General features: G+C 56.1%; 1 protein-coding gene across 1 annotated transcript; it reads right to left on the bottom strand.

Moving 5' to 3' along the window:
• Window positions 1-2,638: 2,638 nt before the first annotated feature.
• ZC3H4 (zinc finger CCCH-type containing 4) lies at window positions 2,639-20,705 on the bottom strand (the record flags this gene model as incomplete). The annotated part of the gene is given in 16 exon segments (XM_084224398.1): window positions 2,639-3,514; window positions 3,517-4,043; window positions 4,993-5,250; window positions 5,994-6,204; window positions 6,206-6,218; window positions 7,055-7,098; window positions 7,211-7,456; window positions 8,675-8,784; window positions 10,505-10,616; window positions 11,435-11,533; window positions 12,131-12,291; window positions 14,134-14,227; window positions 15,133-15,272; window positions 18,398-18,605; window positions 19,732-19,839; window positions 20,493-20,705. Coding segments are annotated over 16 exon segments (3,420 nt in total), but the record flags the coding sequence as incomplete, so codon positions are not given.
• Window positions 20,706-24,017: the final 3,312 nt, after the last annotated feature.

The raw sequence follows: 24,017 nt of genomic DNA on the forward strand, positions 1-24,017 counted from the left end.
CTCCACGATTTTTGCCCATTTTTAGCTGAATTTTGATTTTTTTTTCCCATGATTTTGGGGATTTTTTGTTGTTTTCTTTATTTACCATTTTTGTCCCGTTTTTTTCCAGTTTATCCCCATTTTTTACCATTTTTGTGCCATTTTTCCCCACTTTTTTGCCATTTTCCCCCATTTTTTACCATTTTTGATGATTTTTTCTCCCATTTCCCACAGAAAAATTGGAGCAAGAGCCTCAAAATCCCAAAAATCTTTGATTTAATCCATTGCAAAAAACACAACCGAGGGGAATTTTGGGGCAAAACCCTCAAATTTTGGGGCTTTTTCTGCTCAAACCCTCAAAATTTGGGTTTTTTTTCCCCAAAATTGGGAATTTTTTTGGGGAAAAACCCGGGAATTTCGAGCCCAAGTCACCTCAGGGGAAAATCCTCGGGAATTTGGGGAGAATTTGGGGAGAATTTGGGGAGAATTTGGGATTTATTTACAATTTTTATGGCTGAGGAAGGACCCAAAAAGGGACAAAATTGCCCCAAAATCCGGCCCGAGGCTCCGGCTGCTCCCGGGGAATTTTTGGGGTTTTTTGGGGAATTTTGGGGTTTTTTTGGGGTGGAATTGGAGATTTTTGGGGGTGGATTTTGTGGATTTGGATTTTTGAGGGAATTTTTGGGCTGAATCGGGCGGATTTGGGGTCGGATTTGGGATTTTGGGATCGAATTTGGCTTTTTCGAGGTCGGATTTGGGATTATTTGGGGATGAATTTGGATTTTGGGGGAGGATTTGGGTCGGTTCCCACCAAATTTGATTTTTTTGGGGTCGGATTTGGGATTTTTTTGGTGTCAATTTGGATTTTTTGGGGCTCGATTTGCCTCCCATTCCGTTTTCCAGGGTTAAATTTCAATTTTTTGGTGCAAATTCTCTCAACTTTTCCCTCCAGCCTCAGATTTTGGGTGGATTTGGGGGAATTTGGGTGGATTTGGGTGGATTTTGGCAGATTTGGGTGAATTTTGGGTGGATTTGGGTGGATTTTGAGCTGACTCATCTGGATTTTGGGTGGATTTTGGGCAGATTTGGGTGAATTTGGGTGGATTTGAGCAGACCTGGCTGAATTTTGGGTGGATTTTGGGTGGATTTGGGTGAATTTTGAGCACACCTGACCAGATCTTGGGCAGATTTGGGCAGACCTGGGTGGATTTGAGTGGATCCAGGTGGATTTTGAGCAGACCTGGCTGAATTTTGGGTGGATTTTGGGCAGACTGGGGCAGATTTGGGCAGACCTGGCTGGATTTTGGGTGAATTTTGAGCAACCTGGCTGAATTTTGGGTGGATTTTGGGTGGATTTGGGTGAATTTTGAGCACACCTGACCAGATTTTGGGCAGATTTGGGCAGACCTGGCCAGATTTTGGGTGAATTTAGGTGAATTTTGAGCAGACCTGGCTGAATTTTGGGTGAATTTAGGGTGGATTTCAGCAGACCCAGATGCATTTTGAGCAGACCTGGCTGGATTTTGGGCAAATTTAACCACACCAGATCAGATTTTGGGCAGATTTGGACACACCTGACCAGATTTTGGGTGCATTTCAGCAGACCTGGGTGGATTTTGGGTGAATTTGAGCAAACCTGGCTGGATTTGAGTGGATCTAGATGGATTTTAACCCCACCTGGCTGGATTTGGGGTGAATTTGAGCAGCCCACACCAGATTTTGCACAGATTTAACCACACCTGGCTGGATTTGGGGTTAATTTAAGCAGCCCACACCAGATTTTGCACAGATTTAACCACACCTGGCTGGATTTTGGCTGCCTTTGAGCAGACCTGGCTGGATTTTGGGTACATTTGAGCACACCACACCAGATTTTGCCCAGATTTAACCACACCTGGCTGGATTTTGGGTGCATTTGAGCAGACCTGGCTGGATTTGGGGTGAATTTGAGCACACCACACCAGATTTTGCCCTGATCTAACCCCACCTGGCTGGATTTTGGGATGAATTGACCAGACCTGGCTGGATTTGGGGTGAATTTGAGCAGACCTGGCTGGATTTGGGGTCAATTTGAGCACACCACACCAGATTTTGCCCAGATTTAACCCCACCTGGCTGGATTTGGGGTGAATTTGAGCAGACCTGGCTGGATTGGGGGTGAATTTGAGCAGCCCACACCAGATTTTGCCCAGACCTAACCCCACCTGGCTGGATTTTGGGTACATTTAAGCAGCCCACACCACATTTTGCCCAGATCTAACCCCACCTGGCTGGATTTGGGGTGAATTTGAGCAAACCTGGCTGGATTTTGGGTACATTTGAGCAGACCTGGCTGGATTTGGGGTGCATTTGAGCAGACCTGGCTGGATTTTGGGTAGATTTGAGCAGCCCACACCAGATTTTGCCCAGACCTAACCCCACCTGGCTGGATTTTGGGTAGATTTGAGCAGCCCACACCACATTTCGCCCAGATCTAACCCCACCTGGCTGGATTTGGGGTGAATTTGAGCAGACCTGGCCAGATTTTGGGTACATTTGAGCAAACCTGGCTGGCTTTCGGCTGCCTTCCAGCATCCCCCCCCCATCTCCATCCGCTCCAACCACCCCCACCCCCTTTCCACCCCTCCCCACCCCCTCCCCGCCCCATCCCACCCCTCCCTCACTGGCAGAAGGGCGAGGCCGTGGGGTCGAAGCCCTTGAACACGTCCTTGAGCGAGGCTTTGTCGCCTCCCCCGTCCTCGGGGGGCTCGGGCCCGGGGCTGCCCCCCGGGAAGGGGCTCCCGGTGCCCGGGCGGGCTCCGGCCTTGGCCAGGCCGAACACGGGGGGCACGGGGGGCACGGGCAGGTTGTGCAGGGCGGGCTGGGCGCTGCCGGCCTCGCCCGGGGCCGGGGGCTTGGCCCGGGGCCGGTTGTAGCTGTTGTACCTGTCCGTGGGCTCCGCCCGCTCCTCGGGCGCCTCCAGCGCCGAGCGCCGCGAGAACGGCGGCGCCTCCTTGGCCCTGCCCGCCTTGGGCGCCTCCCCCGGGGCTTTTTGGGTGGAATTCCCCTCGTTTTGGGGCTCTTTGGCCGAGCTGGGAGTCCGCGGGTCGTAGAGGCTGATGGTGCTGAGCACCGAGGAGCTGCTCTGGCCCGAGCTGCCCCAGCTCAGCCGGGGGTCGTAGGGGGCGATGGGATCCTCGCGGGGATTTCCACATTCCAGAGACTTCTGCAGCCGCGGGTCGGCGGGAGGAGGAGGAGGAGGAGCCTTCCTCACGCGGGGGTCGCTGGGTTTGTCCCCTCCCGAGGCCGTGACAGTTTGGAGGATCCTGGAGAGCAGCTCGAAGTCGGGCAGCGATGATGAGGAGGAGGAGGAGGAGGATGAGGAAGGCTCGGTCGGCAGCGGCCGCGCCTGCCGCGGGTCCGAGGGGCCGCAGGGCGGCCGGGCCAGCCGCGGGTCGGAGCTGGAGGTGGGCAGAGAACCCGGAGCGGCGGCAGCAGCAGGAGGAGGAGGAGGAGGAGGAGGAGGAAGGTCCTGCTTGGGCACGGGCAGCGGGATGAGATCCTCGGGGCTCCAGAGCACGGAGCGCGCCCAGGGCGGCCGCAGCAGCCGCACGTCCTTGCGGATGTGCGCGAACCTCCGCAGCTCCCAGCGCGGATCCCGCGGCGGCGGCCCCGGCGCCGCCTCCAGCGGGATGGGCAGCGGCCGCTCCCGCGGGCCGCGCTCGCCTTCATCATCATCCTCATCCTCGGCGGGGCCGGCTCTCGGTCCCGGCTCCGCCTGACGGGGGCCGTGGCGCGCCAGGCGCGGGTCCGAGGGCGGCTCCGGGGCGGGCTCGCAGCTCCGCGCCAGGCGGGGGGTCGCGGGGCCGGGGCTCGGCGGGGCCGGGGCGCGGCGGGGCGCGGCAGGCGGGGGTCGCTCGGCAGGCGGGGGTCGCTCGGCAGGCGGGGGTCGCTCAGGCGGGGGTCGCTCGGGGGATCCGCCCCGGGGCCGCGGGCCGAGCTCTGCTGGCGCAGAGAGCGCAGGATGGAGCTGACGCTGCTGCCGCCATCGTCGTCGTCGCTGGAGTACCAACCCGCCGGGTCACCTGCGGGGAAACGGGGGAAGGAAAGGTAATAAAAAATAAAAGGTGAAAATAGAAATAAAAGTAAAAATAAATCCCACCCCAATGGGGCTCGGGAGTTTTGGGTTCGGGATTGGCATTTTTGGGGCTCGTTCTGGGGATTTTTTCGGGCTCAGGATTGGCATTTTCAGGGCTCATTGTAGGGATTTTTGGGGCTCGTTCTGGGCATTTTTGGGGCTCGTTCTGGGGATGCTTTGGGCTCATTCAGGGGATGTTTTGGGCTCATTCTGGGGATGTTTTGGGCTCATTCTGGGGATGCTTTGGGCTCATTCTGGACATTTTCGGGGCTCATTCTGGAGATTTTTGGGGTTCATTCAGGGGATTTTCAGGACTCGTTTTGGGGATGTTTTGGGCTCATTCTGGGCTCATTCTGGGCTCATTCAGGGGATGTTTTGGGCTCATTCTGGGGTCTGTTCAGGGGGTGTTTTGGGGCTCGTTCAGGGGATGTTTTGGGCTCAGGATTGACATTTTCAGGGTTCATTCAGGGGATGTTTTGGGCTCATTCTGGGGATGTTTTGGGGCCCGTTCAGGGGATGTTTTGGGGCTCATTCAGGGGATGTTTTGGGCCCGTTCAGGGGATGTTTTGGGCCCGTTCAGGGGATGTTTTGGGGCTCATTCAGGGGATGTTTTGGGCCCGTTCAGGGGATGTTTTGGGGCCATTCTGGCTCTCCTGACCGACTCACCCTGGTCGTGCTCCCTGTCAGGATGGGATTTTTGGGCTCAGGATTGGCATTTTCAGGGTTCATTCAGGGGATGTTTTGGGCTCATTCTGGGGCCCGTTCAGGGGATGTTTTGGGGCTCGTTCAGGGGATGTTTTGGGCTCATTCTGGGGCCGTTCAGGGGATGTTTTGGGCCTGTTCAGGGGATGTTTTGGGCTCATTCTGTGGATTTTTGGGGCTCCTGACCGACTCACCCTCGTCGTGCTCGCGGTCCCCGCGGGCGCCGTCCCCGCCGCGCCGCGCGCGCTCCTCGGGGCGCTGCTTGTGGCGGATGCGCAGGAAGAGCGCGCGCTGCGCCCCCGAGGGCAGGAACTCGGGCACGGGACCCCCGGGACCCCCGGGACCCCCGGGACCCCCGGCCGGCCCCGCGGCGCCCTCGGCCTCCAGAGACCCCTCCGGGAACAGAGCGTCCCCCCCGGGAGCCTCGGCCGGAGCGTAGGAGCCGAAATCGTCTGGGGGGGAGGGGAAGGGGATTATTGGGGGGCAAAATTGGAGATTTGGGGTGGAAATGGGGATTATTGGGGGGAAAATTGGAGATTTGGGGTGGAAATGGGAATTATTGGAGTGGAAATTGGGGAATTTGGGGGAGAAATGGGGGAGTTTGGGGGAAAAATGGGGGAGTTTGGGGTGGAAATGGGAGTTATTGGGGGGAAATGGGGATTATTGGGGGGAAATGGGAATTATTGGGGGGGAAATGGGGGAGTTTGGGGGGAAAAGGGGAGTTTGGGGGGGAAATGGGGGAGTTTGGGGGGGAAATGGGAATTATTGGGGGGAAAATTGAAGATTTGGGGGGGAAATGGGGGAGTTTGGGGGGGAAATTGGAGATTTGGGGTGGAAATTGGGGAGTTTGGGGGGGAAATGGGAATTATTGGGGGGAAATGGGGGAGTTTGGGGTAGGGAGGGGGAATTTGGGGTGGAAATGGGAATTATTGGGGGGAAATGGGGGAGTTTGGGGTAGGGAGGGGGAATTTGGGGTGGAAATGGGAATTATTGGGGGGAAATGGGGGAGTTTGGGGTAGGGAAGGGGAATTTGGGGTGGAAATGGGAGATTTGGGGTGGGAAGGGGAGATTTGGGGCTCCCCCACCCCAAATTTCCCCGAATTTTCCCTTCCCCCCCCCACCCAATATCCCCTCCCCGGCCCCTCCCCCAGCCCGGGTGCCCCTCCCCCAGCCCGGTGCCCCTCCCCCGGCTCACCTGGCCCCTCCCCCCCGGGGGGGGGCTCCATCTCCAGCCCCTCCGGGGGGTAGAACGCCCCTCCCCCCCCCTCGTAGAAGGGCGGGCCCGGGGGGGGCAGCCCCGGGTGGGGGAGGGGCGGCTCCTCGAACCCCCCCAGGGGGGGCCCCGGACCCAGCTCCGGGTGGGGGAGGGGCGGCGCCCCGGGGGGGCCCGGGAAGCGCGGGGGGGGGCGGCCCGGGGTGCCTGGAAAAGAGGGAGAAACGGGAAAATTGGGGGGAAAGTGGGAAAATGGGGGGAAATTGGGAAAAAATGGGGGGAAATTGGGAAAAAATGGGGGGAAAATGGGAAAAACAGGGAAAATTGGGGGAAAATGGGAAAAAGGGGGGAAAATGGGAAAAAATGGGGGGAAATTGGGAAAAAATGGGGGGAAAATGGGAAAAAATGGGGGAAAATGGGAAAAAATGGGGGGGAAATGGGAAAAAAGGGGAATGAAAATGGGAAAAATAGGGAAAATTGGGGGGGAAATGGGAAAAATGGGGGGGGAAATGGGAAAAAATGGGAGGAAATGGGAAAAAAGAGGAAAATTGGAGTGAAAATGGGGAAAATTGGGGGAAAAATGGGAAAAAATGGGGGGAAATTGGGGTGAAAATGGGGACAATGGGGGAAAATGGGAAAAAATGGGGAATTTGGGTACAAAAATGGGGAAATTTGGAATGAAAATGGGAATAAAAGGGGGGAAATTGCCCCCAGGTGTGCCCAGGTGTGTTCCCGTGAGCCCCAGGATTGCCCAGGTGTGCCCAGGCGCCCCCAGGTGTGCCCAGGTGTGTTCTCTTGCCCTCCAGGAGTGCCCAGCTGTGCCCCCAGGTGTGCCCAGGTGCCCCCAGGTGTGTTCCCTTGCCCCCCAGGAGTGCCCAGGTGTGCCCCCAGGTGCCCCCAGGTGCCCCCAGCTGTGCCCAGGTGTGTTCCCCAGCCCCCCAGGTGTGCCCAGGTGCCCCCAGGTGTGTCCCCCTGCCCCCCCAGCTGTGCCCAGGTGCCCCCAGGAGTGCCCAGGTGCCCCAGGTGTGCCCAGGTGCGCTCACCTGACGCCCAGTTTCTCGGCCAGCTGCCCTGTGGGTGCCCTCCCCTGCCCCCCAGCTGTGCCCAGGTGCCCCAGGTGTGCCCCAGGTGTGCCCAGCTGTGCCCAGGTGTGCTCACCTGACGCCCAGTTTCTCGGCCAGCTGCCCCGTGGGCCGCACCACGATCTCGAAGAGCGACGGAATCTTCTTGAAGGGGTCCTGGGGGGGCTCCAGGGGCGGGGGGAGGGGCAGGGGGGGCGGCCCGGGGGGGAGGGGCAGCCCGCGGGGGGGGGAGGGGGGCCGGGGGGGGGTGGGCAGCAGCCCCACGCCCGGGGGGGGTTTGGGCAGGGGGTCGATGCCCTGCTTGCGCAGCTCCTGCAGCTCCTTCTCGTCCTGCGCGCCCGCCTCCGCGTCCTCCGCCAGCATCTGGGGGGAAAGGGTTAAACTGGGTAAACTGGGATGGACTGGGATGGACTGGGATAGACTGCGCCCGCCTCCGCGTCCTCCGCCAGCATCTGGGGGGAAAGGGTTAAATGGGTCAAACTGGGGGAACTGGGATGGACTGGGATGGACTGGGATCCACTGGGATCCACTGGGATGGACTGGGACTGACTGGGATGGACTAAACTGGGATCAACTGGGTTAAACTGGGGTCAGGGACTGCGCCCGCCTCCGTGTCCTCCGCCAGCATCTGGGGGGGAAAGGGTTAAACTGGGCACACTGGGATGGACTGGGATGTACTGGGATGGACTGGGATAGACTGCGCCCTCCTCCGTGTCCTGGGCCAGCATCTGGGGAGGAAAGGGTTAAACTGGGTAAACTGGGCAAACTGGGATGGACTGGAGTCAATTGGGATGGAATAAACTGGGATAAACCATCAGGGACTGCGCCCGCCTCCGCGTCCTCCGCCAGCATCTGGGGAGGGAAGGGTTAAACTGGGTAAACTGGGATGGACTGGGATGGACTGGGATAGACTGCGCCCGCCTCCGCGTCCTCCGCCAGCATCTGGGGAGGGAAGGGTTAAATGGGTGTGATTTGGGCAGGTGCCCACAGGTGTGCCCAGCTGTATCCTAGCCATGCCCAGGTGTGCTCACGTGTGCCCAGGTGTGCCCCCAGCCATGTCACACACACCAGCTGTGCCCAGGTGTACCCTAGCCCTGCCCAGGTGCGCCCAGGTGTACCCAGGTGTGCCCAGGTGTGCCCAGGTGCGTTACCTTGTCCAGCAGCTGCCGTGTCTCGTCACAGAACGGCGTGTGCGAGAACGTGTGTGCCCAGGTGTGATTTGGACAGGATCCAGGTGTGCCCCCAGGTGTGCCCAGGTGCGTTACCTTGTCGAGCAGCTGCCGTGTCTCGTCGCAGAGCGGCGCGTGCGAGAACGTGTGTGCCCAGCTGTGCCAAGGTGTGCCCAGGTGTGCCCAGGTGTATCCTAGCCGTGCCCAGCTGTGCCCAGGTGTGCCCAGGTGTGCCCAGGTGTGCCCAGGTGTATCCCAGGTGTGCCCCCAGGTGTGCCCAGGTGTGCCCAGGTGCGTTACCTTGTCGAGCAGCTGCCGTGTCTCGTCGCAGAGCGGCGCGTGCGAGAACGTGTGTGCCCAGGTGTGCCCAGCTGTGCCCCCAGGTGTGCCCAGGTGTGCCCAGGTGCGTTACCTTGTCGAGCAGCTGCCGTGTCTCGTCGCAGAGCGGCGCGTGGGAGAACATGCAGTCGTCGCCGTTGATGCAGAGCCCGGTGGTGTGGAACAGCTTGCACGGGAAATCCCGTGGGGGCGTCAAGGAACCTTCCGGAACGCGCCGCCCGCCCTAGGCCGGGCTCAGGGAGGGCTCAGGCCGGGTTTAGGGCAGTTTGGGGCTGGTTTTTAGGCTGGTTTTAGGGTTGGACATCGAGGAAAACCCAGGAATGCCCCAGGAATAACCCGGGATTCAAACACCCAGCTTAGGCTGAGCTTAGGGAGGGTTTAGGGCGGTTTTAGGGTGATTTAGGGCTGATTTTAACCTGGGTTTAAGCTCGTTTTAGGGCAGATTCAGACTGGGTTGGACATCGAGGAAAACCCAGGAATGTCCCAGGAATAACCCAGGATTCAAAAACTCAGCTTAGGCTGAGCTTAGGCTGAGCTTAGGGAGGGTTTAGGGTGGTTTTAGGGTGATTTAAGGCTGATTTTAACCCGGGTTTAAGCTCGTTTTAGGGCAGCTGACCATCAAGGAGAACCCAGGAATATCCCAGGAATATCCAGGGATTCAAAAACCCGGATTAGGCTGAGCTTAGGCTGAGCTTAGGCTGAGTTTAGGCTGAGCTTAAGGTGGTTTTAGGGTGATTTAAGGCTGATTTTAACCTGGTTTAAGCTCATTTTAGGGCAGCTAACCATCAAGGAGAACCCAGGAATATCCCAGGAATAACCCGGGATTCAAAAACCCGGATTAGGCTGAGCTTAGGGCCGGGTTTAGGCTGGATATCGTGCATGTAGGGGCAGCTCTCGGGGGCAGTTTCAGGGAAGTTTTGGGCCGGGTTCAGCCCAGGTTTAGGCCGGGTTCAGCCCGGGTTCAGCCCAGGTTTAGGCCGGGTTTATCCCGGGTTCAGCCCAGTTTAGGCCGGGTTTAGGCAGGATATCGTGCATGTAGGGGCAGCTCTCCGGGGCAGTTTTAGGGAAGGTTTGAGCCCAGGCTCAGCCCAGGTTTAGGCCAGGTTCAGCCCAGGTTCAGCCCAGGTTTAGGCGGGGTTCAGCCCGGTTTTAGGCCGGGTTCAGCCCGGTTTAGGCCGGGTTTAGGCAGGATATCGTGCATGTAGGGGCAGCTCTCGGGGGCAGTTTCAGGGAAGGTTTGGGCGGGGTTCAGCCCAGGTTTAGGTGGGGTTCAGCCCGGTTTTAGGCGGGGTTCAGCCCGGTTTAGGCCCGGTTTAGGCAGGATATCGTGCATGTAGGGGCAGCTCTCGGGGGCAGTTTCAGGGAAGGTTTGGGCGGGGTTTCAGGGAAGGTTTGAGCCCAGGTTCAGCCCGGGTTTAGCCCGGTTTTAGGCTGGGTTTAGGCCGGGTTTAGGCAGGATATCGTGCATGTAGGGGCAGCTCTCGGGGGCAGTTTCAGGGAAGGTTTGGGTGGGGTTCAGCCCAGGCTTAGCCCAGGTTTAGGCGGGGTTCAGCCCAGGTTTAGGCAGGGTTCAGCCCAGGTTTAGGCAGGGTTTAGGCGGGGTTTAGGCCAGGTTCAGCCCGGTTTAGGCAGGATATCGTGCATGTAGGGGCAGCTCTCGGGGGCAGTTTCAGGGAAGGTTTGGGCCGGGTTTCAGGGAAGGTTTGAGCCCAGGTTCAGCCCGGGTTTAGCCCGGTTTAGGCCGGGTTTAGGCAGGATATCGTGCATGTAGGGGCAGCTCTCGGGGGCAGTTTCAGGGAAGGTTTAGGCGGGGCTCAGCCCAGGTTTAGGCGGGGCTCAGCCCAGGTTTAGGCGGGGTTCAGCCCGGGTTTAGCCCGGTTTAGGCCGGGTTTAGGCAGGATATCGTGCATGTAGGGGCAGCTCTCGGCCCGCGCGCAGTACCCCGTGATGTAGAACTTGCAGAGCTCGCGCTTCTTGGGCAGCTCGATGTCGTGGCTGAAGTTACAGTGGTCACCCTGCGGGGGGACAGGTGGGGACAGGTGAGACAGGTGAGAGACAGGGGAGGGACAGGTGGGGACAGGTGAGACAGGTGGGGACAGGTGAGAGACAGGGGAGGGACAGGTGGGGACAGGGGAGGGACAGGGGAGGGACAGCTGTGACCCGGGTGTGCTCAGGTGTGTCCCACGTGTGCCCAGGTGTGTCCAGATGTGCCCCAGGTGTGCCCAGGTGTATCTCAGGTGTGTCCCAGCTGTGCCCAGGTGTGCCCCAGGTATGCCCAGCTGTGCCCAGCTATGCCCCAGGTGTGCCCAGGTGCGCCCAGGTGTGTCCCAGGTGTGCCCAGGTGTGCCCCAGGTGTGCCCAGGTATGCCTAGGTGTGCCCCAGGTGTGCCCAGGTGTACCCCAGGTACGCCTAAGTGTGCCCAGGTGTGCCCCAGGTATGCCCAGCTGTGTCCAGGTGTGTCCCAGGTGTGCCCAGGTGTGCCCCAGGTGTGCCCAGGTGTATCTCAGGTGTGTCCCAGGTGTGCCCAGGTATGCCCAGGTGTGCCCCAGGTGTGCCCAGGTATGCCTAGGTGTGCCCCAAGTATGCCCAGCTGTGCCCAGGTGTGTCCCAGCTGTGTCCAGGTGTGTCCCAGCTGTGTCCAGGTATGCCCAGGTGTGCCCCAGGTGTGCCCAGCTGTGCCCAGGTGTGCCCAGGTATGCCTAGGTGTGCCCCAGGTATGCCCAGCTGTGCCCAGGTGTGCCCCAGCTGTGCCCAGGTGTGTCCCAGGTGTGCCCAGGTATGCCCCAGGTGTGCCCAGGTGTGCCCCAGGTGTGCCCAGGTGCGGTTCCTTACCCAGGTGCACCTGCCCTCCACGAAGTACTTGCAGATCACCTTCCCCTTCTTGTCCGAGGGCAGGTGAGCCTTGTCCTCCCGCCGGTACCCGCCCCCGTCCTGGGAAAACGGGAAAAAATGGGAAAAAATGGGAAAAATGGGAAAAAATGGGAAAATATTGGAAATAAATGGGGGGAAAATGGGATTTCTGGGGATTCCAGAGGGATTTCTGGGGATCCCAGGGGGATTTTGGGGGATCCTGGGGGGATTTTTGGGGGATCCCAGGGGGATGTTGGGGGGATCCCAGTGGGATTTTGGGGATCCCAGGGGAATTTCTGTGAATTCCAGGGGAATTTCTGTGGATCCCAGGGGGATTTTTGTGAATTCCAGGGGAATTTTTGTGGATCCCAGGGGGATTTTTGTGAATTTCAGGAGGATTTTGTGGATCCCAGGGGGATTTTGTGGATCCCAGTGGGATTTCGGTGCATCCCAGGGGAGTTTTTGGGGATCCCAGGGGAGTTTTGTGAATTTCAGGGGGATTTTGGGGATCTCAGGGGGGTTTTTGGGGATCCCAGGGGGATTTTGTGGATCCCAGGGGGGATTTTTGTGAATTCCAGAGGAGTTTTTGGTGATCCCAGTGGGATTTTGGGGATCCCAGGGGGGGTTTTGAGGATCCCAGTGGGATTTTGGGGATCCCAGGGGGGTTTCAGGGCTCACCCCCATGTCCTCGTCGTAGAAGTCGTCGTCGTCGTGGCTGCCGCCCTTGCCCATCGCGCTGCGGCCGCGGCCCCGGCCCCGGCCCGGCCCCGGCCCCGGCCCCGGTCCCGGCCCCTTGCTGCCCCGGCCCCCGCGGGGACCACGGGGACCCCGGCCACGCCCTGGGAATGGGAATTTGGGGAATTTGGGATTTGGGAATTTGGGATTGGGATTTGGGAATTCCCAGATCCAGCCCCGGGCCCTTGCTGCCCCGGCCCCCGCGGGGACCACGGGGACCCCGGCCACGGCCTGGGAATGGGAATTGGGGATTGGGAATTTGGGATTGGGGAATTGGGAGTTTGGGATTGGGATTTGGGAATTTGGGGATTTGGGAATTTGGGGATTTGGGAATCTGGGATTTGGGATTGGGAATTTGGGAATTCCCAGATCCAGCCCCGGCCCCTTGCAGCCCCGGCCCCCGCGGGGACCACAGGGACCCCCAGCCACAGCCTGGGAACGAGAATACGGGAATTGGAATTGGGGAATTGGGAATTGGGGATTGGGATTGGGGTTTGGGATTGGGGATTTGGGAATTTTGGGATTTGGGATTTGGGAATTTGGGATTGGGATTTGGGGTGGGAATTCCCAGATCCAGCCCTGGCCCCGGGCCCTTGCTGCCCCGGCCCCCGCGGGGACCACGGGGACTCCGGCCACGGCCTGTGAATGGGAATTTGGGAATTGAGGATTGGGAATTTGGGATTTGGGAATTTGGGAATTGGGATTTGGGATTGGGATTTGGGGTGGGAATTCCCAGATCCAGCCCCGGCCCCGGGCCCGGCCCCTGCGGGGACCACGGGGACCCCGGCCACGGCCTGGGAACGGGAATTGGGGAATTGGGAATTGGGATTTGGGATTGGGATTGGGAATTGGGGATTTGGGATTGGGAATTTGGGAATTGGGATTTGGGAATTGGGGATTTGGGAATTGCAATTTGGGGATTTGGGATTTGGGGTGGGAATTCCCAAATCCAGCCCCGGCCCCTTGCTGCCCCGGCCCCCGCGGGGACCACGGGGACCCCGGCCACGGCCTGGGAATGGGAATTGGGGATTGGGAATTGGGAATTTGGGATTGGGATTTGGGATTGGGATTTGGGATTTGGGATTCGGGATTTGGGATTGGGATTTGGGGTGGGAATTCCCAGATCCAGCCCCGGGCCCTTGCTGCCCCGGCCCCCGCGGGGACCACAGGGACCCCGGCCACGGCCTGGGAACGGGAATGGGAATTGGGATTGGGGATTGGGAACTGGGTTGGGGTTTGGGATTGGGGATTTGGGAATTTGGGGATTTGGGAATTTGGGAATTGGGATTTGGGATTTGGGGTGGGAATTCCCAGATCCAGCCCTGGCCCCGGTCCCTTGCTGCCTCGGCCCCCGCGGGGACCACGGGGACCCCGGCCACGGCCTGGGAATGGGAATAGGGGAATTGGGATTGGGGAATTGGGAATTAGGAATTGGGAATTTGGGAACTGGGGATTTTGGAATTGGGATTTAGGCTGGGATTTGGGCTGGATTTGGGCTGGGGTTTGGGCTGGAATTCAGGCTGGGATTTAGGCTGGGATTTGGGCAGGGATTTGGGCTGGGATATAGGCTGGGATTTAGGCTGGATCCTTCTCTCTCACCGTGGCCCTGCTCCAGGCCTGGGCTGATGATTTGGGCTGGATTTAGTCTGGGATTTAGTCTGGGATTTGGGCTGGGATTTAAACTGGATTTAGGCTGGGATTTAGGCTGGGATTTGGGCTGGGATTTAGGCTGGGATTTAGGCTGGGATTTAGGCTGGATCTGGGCTGGATCTCCCCCTCTCTCACCGCGGCCCCGCTCCAGGCCTGGACTGATGAATTGGGCTGGGATTTGGGCTGGGATTTGGGCTGGATTTAATCTGGAATTTGGGCTGAGATTTAGTCTGGGATTTAGGCTGGAATTCAGGCTGGATTTAGGCCGGACCTGGCCTGGATCCCCCCTCTCTCACCGCGGCCCCGCTCCTTGCTGCGCCGGTACTGCGACAGTTCCTTGGCGTAGTCGTCGAAGTCGTCGTCGCCCAGCGGCTCCTCGGGGTCGCAGTACTGGGAAAAACGGGAATTCCGTGGGAATTCCGTGGGAATTCCGAGGGAATCGCGTCCGGTCGGAGCCCGGGACGGGGCTGGAATTCCCTCAGGAACCCGGGATGGGGCGGGAATCGTGGGATGGGGTTGGAATGTTGGGATGGGAAGCCCAGGATTGGGTCAGAACCTCTGGAATTCCCTGCGGAACATCCCGGAATTCCAGGCTCACCTTCGGGGATGGGAACCCCGGGATTGGGTCAGAATTGGATCAGAACCCAGGAAAAGTCCAGAATTCCTTCAGGAATCTTGGGATGGGAATCCCAGGAAGGATCAGAAGCCCAGGACAGGCTCAGAATTCCCGGAATTCCCTGGGACAGGCTCAGAATTCCTGGAATTCCTCTGGGACAGGCTCAAAATTCCCCAGGACAAGCTCAGAATTCCCTGGGGAATTCCTGGAATTCCCAAACCTCAGGACAGGCTCAGAATTCCCTCGGGAATATCCCAGGACAGGCTCAGAATTCCCGGGATTCCCTGGGACAGGCTCAGAATTCCCCAGGACAGGCTCAGAATTCCCAGGATTCCTGGGACAGGCTCAGAATTCCCTGGGGATTCCCAAACCCCAGGACAGGCTCAGAATTCCCTCGGGAATATCCCAGGACAGGCTCAGAATTCCCTCGGGAATATCCCAGGACAGGCTCAGAATTCCCTCGGGAATATCCCAGGACAGGCTCAGAATTCCTGGGATTCCCCCGGGACAGGCTCAGAATTCCCCAGGACAGGCTCAGAATTCCCAGGATTCCTGGGACAGGCTCAGAATTCCCGGATTTCCCCGGGAGAGGCTCAGAATTCCCCAGGACAGGCTCAGAATTCCCCGGGACAGGCTCAGAATTCCCTGAGGGATCCCCAGCATTCCCGGCGGCGCTCACCTCCATCTCCTCCTCGAAGGGCTCCTCCTCATCCTCGGGGTCGCTGCGGGCGCGGCCCCGGCCCCGGCCCAGCCCCCGGCCCCGCCCCGGGCCCCGCCCGCGGCCCCGGAAACCGCGGGAGCCCCCCCGGGACCCCCGGCCTGGCAGAGAGAGAAACAGTGGGAAATGAAATAAACACCGGGAAAGGGAAATAAACCGGGAAATGAACACCGGGAAAGGGAAATGAACCGGGAAATGAACACCGGGAAATGAAAATAAACCGGGAAATGAACACCGGGAACCGCGGGAGCCCCCCCGGGACCCCCGGCCTGGCAGAGAGAGAAACAGTGGGAAATGAAATAAACACCGGGAAATGAAAATAACCACCGGGAAATAAACATCGGGAACCGCGGGAGCCCCCCCGGGACCCCCGGCCTGGCAGAGAGAGAGAGAAAGAGTGAGAGAGAAACACCGGGAAATGAAATAAACACCGGGAAATGAACACCGGGAACCGCAGGAGCCCCCCCGGGACCCCCGGCCTGGGAGAGAGAGAGAAACAGCGGGAAATGAAATAAACACCGGGAAAGGGAAATAAACTGGGAAATGAACACCGGGAAAGGGAAATAAACCGGGAAATGAACACCGGGAAAGGGAAATAAACACCGGGAACCGCGGGAGCCCCCCCGGGACCCCCGGCCTGGGAGAGAGAGAAAAACACTGGGAAATGAACACCGGGAAATGAAATAAACACCGGGAAATGAAATAAACACCGGGAAATGGAAATAAACACCGGGAAAGGGAAATAAACACCGGGAACCGCGGGAGCCCCCCCGGGACCCCCGGCCTGGGGGAGAGAAACAGCGGGAAATGAACACCGGGAAATGAAATAAACACCGGGAAATAAACACTGGGGAAGGGAAATAAACACTGGGAAATAAACACCGGGAACTGCGGGAGCCCCCCCGGGACCCCCGGCCTGGCGGAGAGAGAGAGAGAAACAGTGAGAGATAAAATAAACACCGGGAAATGAACACCGGGAAAGGGAAATAAACACCGGGAAATGGAAATAAAACACCGGGAAATGGAAATAAACACCGGGAAATGAAAATAAACACCGGGAAATAAACACTGGGAAATGGAAATAAACACCGGGAAATTAACACTGGGAAATAAACACCGGGAAAGGGAAATAAACTGGGAAATAAACACCGGGAAATGAAAATAAACACCGGGAAATGAAAATAAACACTGGGAAATGAAAATAAACACCAGGCAATGAAATGAACACTGGGAACCCTCCCGGGAACCCCCTGGGAACCCTGCCCTGGGAGAGAATGAAACACTGGGAAATGAAATAAACACCAGGAAATAAACACTGGGAAATGAAATAAACACCGGGAAATAAAAACAAACACCGGGAAATGAAATAAACACCGGGAAATAAACTAAACACGGGAAATGAAATAAACACCGGGAAATAAACTAAACACGGGAAATGAAAATAAACACCGGGAAATAAACTAAACACGGGAAATGAAAATAAACACCGGGAAATAAACAACACCGGGAAATGAAAATGAACACCGGGAAAGGAAAATAAACACCGGGAAAGGAAAATAAACACCGGGAAATGGAAATAAACACCGGGAAAGGAAAATAAACACCGGGAAAGGAAAATAAACACCGGGAAATGGAAATAAACACCGGGAAATGAAATAAACACTGGGAAATGGAAATAAACACCGGGAAATGGAAATAAACACCGGGAAATGGAAATAAACACCGGGAAATGGAAACAAACACCAGGAAATGGAAATAAACACCGGGAAATAAACATCGGGAAATAAACACAGGGAAATGAAAGAAACACTGTGAAATAAACACCGGGAAATAAACAACACTGGGAAATAAACACCAGGAAATGAAATAAACACCAGGAAATAAACCCCGGGAAATGAAAATAAACACCAGGCAATGAAATGAACACTGGGAACCCTCCCGGGAACCCCCTGGGAACCCTGCCCTGGGAGAGAGAGAGAGAAACACCGGGAAATGAAATAAACACCAGGAAATAAACACCGGGAAATGAAATAAACACCGGGAAATAAACACCGGGAAATGAAATAAACACCAGGAAATAAAAATAAACACCGGGAAATGAAATAAACACCGGGAAATAAAAATAAACACCGGGAAATAAAAATAAACACCGGGAAATAAACTAAACACGAGAAATGAAAATAAACACCGGGAAATAAACTAAACACGGGAAATGAAAATAAACACCGGGAAATGGAAATAAACACCGGGAAAGGAAAATAAACACCGGGAAATGAAATAAACACCGTGAAATGAAAATAAACCGGGAAATGGAAATAAACACTGGGAAATGGAAATAAACACCAGGAAATGGAAATAAACACCGGGAAATAAACATCGGGAAATAAACACAGGGAAATGAAAGAAACACTGTGAAATAAACACCGGGAAATAAACAACACTGGGAAATAAACACCAGGAAATGAAATAAACACTGGGAAATAAACACTGGGAAATGAAAACAAACACCAGGAAATAAACACCAGGAAATACACAACACTGGGGAATAAACACTGGGAAATAAACACCGGGAAATGAAAATAAACACCAGGAAATGAAATGAACACTGGGAACCCTCCCGGGAACCCCCTGGGAACCCTGCCCTGGGAGAGAGAGAGAGAAACACCGGGAAATGAAATAAACACCAGGAAATAAACACCGGGAAATGAAATAAACACCGGGAAATAAACACCGGGAAATGAAATAAACACCGGGAAATGAAAATAAACACCGGGAAATAAACACTGGGAAATGGAAATAAACACCGGGAAATTAACACTGGGAAATAAACACCGGGAAAGGGAAATAAACACCGGGAAATAAACACCGGGAAATGAAAATAAACACCGGGAAATGAAAATAAACACCAAGCAATGAAATGAACACTGGGAACCCTCCCGGGAACCCCCTGGGAACCCTGCCCTGGGAGAGAGAGAGAGAAACACCGGGAAATGAAATAAACACCAGGAAATAAACACCGGGAAATGAAATAAACACCGGGAAATAAAAACAAACACCGGGAAATAAACTAAACACGGGAAATGAAAATAAACACCAGGAAATAAACAACACCGGAAAATAAAAATAAACATCGGGAAATTAACTAAACATGGGGAAATGAAATAAACACTGGGAAATAAACACCAGGAAATGAACCCCAGCGGGCACTAAGCCCCGGCTGCCGTACCTCGGGCCCGGTGCCCGCCCTCCTTGGAGCGCCGGTACTGGCTCAGCTCCTTGCAGAAATCGTCCAGCTCCTCCTTGGGCGCCTCCTCCTCCTCCTCGGCCTCGAAGGGCCCGAACTCCTCGGGCTCGAACTCCTCGAAGGAGCCCCCGTAGCCCTTGGGGTCCCCCTTGGGGTGCCCCTTCCGCGGCAACTGGGAGTACTGGTGGGACTGGGAATGGGGTGGGAGAGGTTGGGATGACAAATTCCCAAAAATTCCCCAGAATTCCCCAAAATTCCCCAAAATTCCTGGGTTTTATTCCCTTGGGGTGCCCCTTCCAGGGCAACTGGGAGTACTGGTGGGACTGGGAATGGGATAGGAGAGACTGGAATGAGAAATTCCCCAAAATTTCCGGGTTTTAATCCCTTGGGGTGCCCCTTCCGCGGCAACTGGGAGTACTGGTGGGACTGGGAACGGGGTGGGAGAGACTGGGATGAGGAATTCCCAAAAATTCCCCCAAATTCCCCCAAATTCCCAGGTTTTAATCCCTTGGGGTGCCCCTCCCGGGCCAACTGGGAGTACTGGTGGGACTGGGAACGGGGTGGGAGAGACTGGGATGAGGAATTCCCAAAAATTCCCCCAAATTCCCCAAAATTCTCGGGTTTTATTGCCTTGGGGTGCCCCTTCCAGGGCAACTGGGAGTACTGGTGGGACTGGGAATGGACAGCGAGAGGTTGGGATCCAGAATTCCCCAAAAATTCCCCAAAATTTCTGGGTTTTATTCCCTTGGGGTGCCCCTTCCGGAGCAACTGGGAGTACTGGTGGGACTGGGAATGGGATGGGAGAGACTGGGATGAGGAATTCCCAAAATTCCTGGGTTTTATTACCTTGGAATGCTCATTCTGGGGCAACTGGGAGTACTGGTGGGACTGGGAATGGGATGGCAGAGCTTGGGATGAGGAATTCCCAGGATTTCCCTGGGATTATTCCCAGTGTTCCCAGTTTCCATTCCCAGCATTCCCAGTGTTCCCAGTTTCCATTCCCAGCACTCCCAGTGTTCCCAGTTTGACTCTCACCGGGTACCCCGGGCTGTACTCCCGGTATTTGCAGTGTCCCTTCTCCCCGGGGCTGTACTCCCAGCATTCCCAGTGTTCCCAGTTTCCATTCCCAGCACTCCCAGTGTTCCCAGTTTAACACTCACGGGATACCCCGGGCTGTACTCCCGGTATTTCCGGTGTCCCTTCTCCCCGGGGCTGTACTCCCAGTACTCCCAGTGTTCCCAGTTTCCATTCCCAGCACTCCCAGCATTCCCAGTGTTCCCAGTACCCATTCCCAGTACTCCCAGTTTGACTCTCACCGGGTACCCCGGGCTGTACTCCCGGTATTTCCGGTGTCCCTTCTCCCCGGGGCTGTAGTCGGAGTCGTCGCTGAAATCCGACAGCTCCTCGCTGGACGAGGCGTGCCGCTGGAAAACCGGGAATGTCAGCCCTGGGAATCCTCCCCAAATCCCTGGGATTCCTCCCCAGAGCCTGGAATTCCTCCCCAGAGCCTGGAATTCCCATCCCAAATCCTGGAATTCCCATCCCAAATCCTGGAATTCCCATCCCAACCCCTGGAATTCCCATGCCAACCCCTGGAATTCCAACCCAACCCCTGCAATTCCATCCCAAATTCCTGGAATTCCAACCCAACCCCTGCAATTCCATCCCAAATTCCTGGAATTCCATCCCAACCCCTGGAATTCCCATCCCAACCCCTGGAATTCCATCCCAAATCCTGGAATTCCCTTCCCAACCCCTGGAATTCCCATCCCAAATCCTGGAATTCCATCCCAACCCCTGGAATTCCAAATACTAAATATTAAATACTGAATATTAAATACTAAATACTGAATATTAAATACTAAATACTGAATATTAAATACTAAGTAATAAATATTAAATATTAAACACTAAACTCAAGTTTTCCATGAAACCTGAGGCGAATTCCCACCCAAATCCCATCGCTAAAACACCAAAAAATCGAGATTTGATCCATTTTTCCATGATAAAAACCAGGAAAAAATTGGTAAAACCCCTTGATTTCCCCCAAAAAATCCAAATCCCGGGAAATTCCCACCCTGTGCTTGGATTTCCTCTTTTTCTTGGCCCTCCTCTTGTCCTTGTCCTTGCGGCGCTTGCGCTTCAGCCGCCGGTGAGCCTTGTCCTCCTCGGAGCCGCTGCGGCGCCGCTCGCGCTGGGAGCGCGACCGGGAGCGGGAGCGGGGCCGGGACGGGGCCTCCTCACCCCCATCGTCCTCCAGCTCGCCCTCCTCCAGCTCCCCATCCTCCCTGCAGGGGAAAATGGGGATTTTAGGGGTTAAAATGGGAATTTTTGGGAAAATTTGGGGATTATTTGGGGATTTTTTGGGGTTTGTGCTGCTGGGATCGGGAGCGGGAGTGGGAGCGGGGCCGGGCCGGGGCCTCCTCACCCCCATCGTCCTCCAGCTCACCCTCCTCCAGCTCCCCATCCTCCCTGAGGGGGAAAATGGGGATTTTAGGGGGATTTTGGGGTAAAAATGGGAATTTTTGGGAAAATTTGGGGATTATTTGGGGTTTGTGCTGCTGGGAGTGGGAGCGGGGCCGGGCCGGGGCCTCGTCGCCCCCATCGTCCTCCAGCTCGCCCTCCTCCAGCTCCCCATCCTCCCTGCGGGGGAAAATGGGGATTTTAGGGGAAAAATTGGGGATTTGGGGGAAAAATTGTGAATTTTGGGGGAAAAAATGGGGATTTTTTGGGGAAAATTTGGGATTTTTGTGGGTGAAATCACAGGAATTCTGTGGGGTTTGGGGGGGTAAAGAATGGGAATTGTGGATCCTCCTGCAGCTCCTCATCCTCCCTGGAAACCCCCGGAGTTTTAGGGGGGATTTGGGGGATTTGCTGCTGTTTTGGGGGCACAGCTGGGGCACACCTGAGGCCCAGCTGGGCACACCTGGCGCACACCTGGGATACATCTGGGCACAGCTGGGACACACCTGGGCACAGCTGGGGGCAGCTGGGACACAGCTGGGGCACACCTGGGCGCCCCTGGGGGACACCTGGGCACAGCTGGGCACACCTGGGGTGCACCTGGGGGCACCTGAGGCACACCTGGGCACACCTGGGGTACAGCTGAGATACATCTGGGCACAGCTGGGACACACCTGGGCACAGCTGGGGGCAGCTGGGCACACCTGAGATACACCTGGAGCACACTGGGGGGCAGCTGGGCACACGTGGGCACCACCTGGTACACATCTGGACACACCTGGGGCATATCTGGACACACCTGAGGTGCACCCGAGATACAGCTGGGCACAGCTGGGGCACATTTGGGCACAGCTGGGCACCCCTGGGCATGTCTGGGGCACCCCTGGGCATAGCTGGGATCACCTGGGGCACAGCTGGGACACATCTGGGCACCCCTAGGGCACACTGGGACACACCTGGGGCACAGCTGGGCCCACTGGGCCACACCAGGGCACGTCTGGGGACACTTGGGCCACACCTGGGACACACCTGGGTCACAGCTGGGCAGACCTGGGGGACACACCTGGGTCACAGCTGGGCACAGCTGGGACACACCTGAGGACACCAGGGCATACCTGGGACACATCTGGGCACACCTGGAGCACACTGTGACACACCTGGGGCACAGCTGGGCACACTTAGGCATAGCTGGGACACACCTGGGGACACCAGGGACACATCTGGACACACCTGGAGCACACTGTGACACACCTGGAGCACACCTGGGCACACCTGAGAGATACTGGGACACGCCTGGGCCACATCTGGGCACACTGAGGCATAGATGGGACACATCTGGGCACACCTGAGGGACACTGGGACACACCTGGGGACACCAGGGCACACCTGGGCCACATCTGGGTAGCCCTGGGCCACACCTGGGCACACCTGAGGGACACTGGGCCACACCTGGGCACATCTGGGTCACACCTGGGCACAGCTAGGCACACCTGGGACACACCTGAGGGACACTTGGCCACACCTCGGCCACATCTGGGCACACCTGGGCCACATCTGGGTGCACTTGGGCACACCTGGTCACAACTAGGCACATCTGGGCAGCCCTGGGCCACACCTGGGCACACCTGAGGGACACTGGGCCACACCTCAGCGACATCTGGGCACACTTGGGCACACCTGGGCACACCTGGGACACACCTGGGCACAGCTGAGCACATCTGGGCCACATCTGAGCACACTTGGGCACACCTGGACACATCTGGGTCACACCTGGGCACACCTGAGGGACACTGGGCCACATCTGGGCACAGCTGGGCCACACCTGAGCACACTTGGGCACACCTGGGGGGCGCTGGGGCACACCTGGGCCACATCTGAGCACACTTGGGCACACCTGGGCACAGCTGGGCAGCGCTGGCGGGGCAGGGGCAGTGTGAGGTGCTTTTTACCACCTTTTGTTGACGACTTTCACACATTTTCCAGCGATTTCCGCCAACTTTTCCACGGTTTTTGGTGCGGGTTTGGGGCTGTCGCTCCTGGAAACGTCCCTGGTTTGGATTTTTGGGTTTTTTTGGGGTTTTTTGGGGGTTTTTTTGGGAATTGTGTGCTTTTGTGACTTTTTTGGGGGGAGGGTTCTGCTTGGTTTGGGACACACACGTGGGGGGGACCAAGGGAGGGGGGGAAAAGGCACCAAAAAAATGCAAAATTCCACATTTTCCACCCATTTCCCACCCAGTGCCCACACGGAAATGAAGCCCAGCCCCCAAAATTCCCTGGATTTGCTTTTTTTCCCAGCAAAGCCCCCCAAAAATCCCTGGATTAACTTTTTTAAAATGAAATATTCTCAGGTCTCCCTTCTTTTGCTCTTTTTCCCCCTAAAAACTCCCCAAACTGCCTGGTTTTGCCTTTTTTCCCCCTAAAAATTCAATTTTTTCCCCTAAAAATTCACTTTTCCCCCTAAAAATTCACTTTTCCCCCCTAAAAATTCACTTTTTTCCCTAAAAATTCACTTTTTCCCCCTAAAAATTCACTTTTTCCCCTAAAAATTAACTTTTTTCCCCTAAAAATTCACTTTTTCCCCTAAAAATACCCCAAAAATTCACTTATTTCACCATTTTTTCCTAAATAAACCCCCAAGCTGCCTGGATTTCCCTTTTTTCCCCTTAAAATGCCCCAAACATTCCCTTATTTCATCTTTTTTTTTCTAAAAAACACCCTCCAGTTCCCAGGATTTACCTTTTTATCACCAAAAACATCCCAAACTTCCTCAGTTCCCCTTTTCTTCCTTTAAATACCCCCAAACTCTCTGGATTCACCCTTTTCCCCCTAAAAAACCTCACTTTTTTCTCTAAAAACACCCCAAAAATTCACTTTTTCCCCTAAAAACATCCCCCAAACTCCCCAAATTCCCTTTTTTCCCCACAAACACCCTCAAAACTCCCCAGATTTACCTTTTTTCCCCTAAAAAATCCATTTTTCCCCCTAAAAGTATCCCCACATTCCCTTTTTCCCCTAAAAACTCCCCCAAATTTGCCATTTTTCCTACAAATTCCCCCAAAACCTCCCTGATTTTACATTTTTCTCTCTTTTTCTCACATTATTTGGGTTGAACTATCAAAAATAAATGGAAATCCCAGAA

This window comes from Fringilla coelebs (assembly GCF_963513975.1).
Source record: "Fringilla coelebs genome assembly, chromosome: 37".
In the NCBI taxonomy this organism is placed as follows: Eukaryota; Metazoa; Chordata; class Aves; order Passeriformes; family Fringillidae; genus Fringilla; species Fringilla coelebs.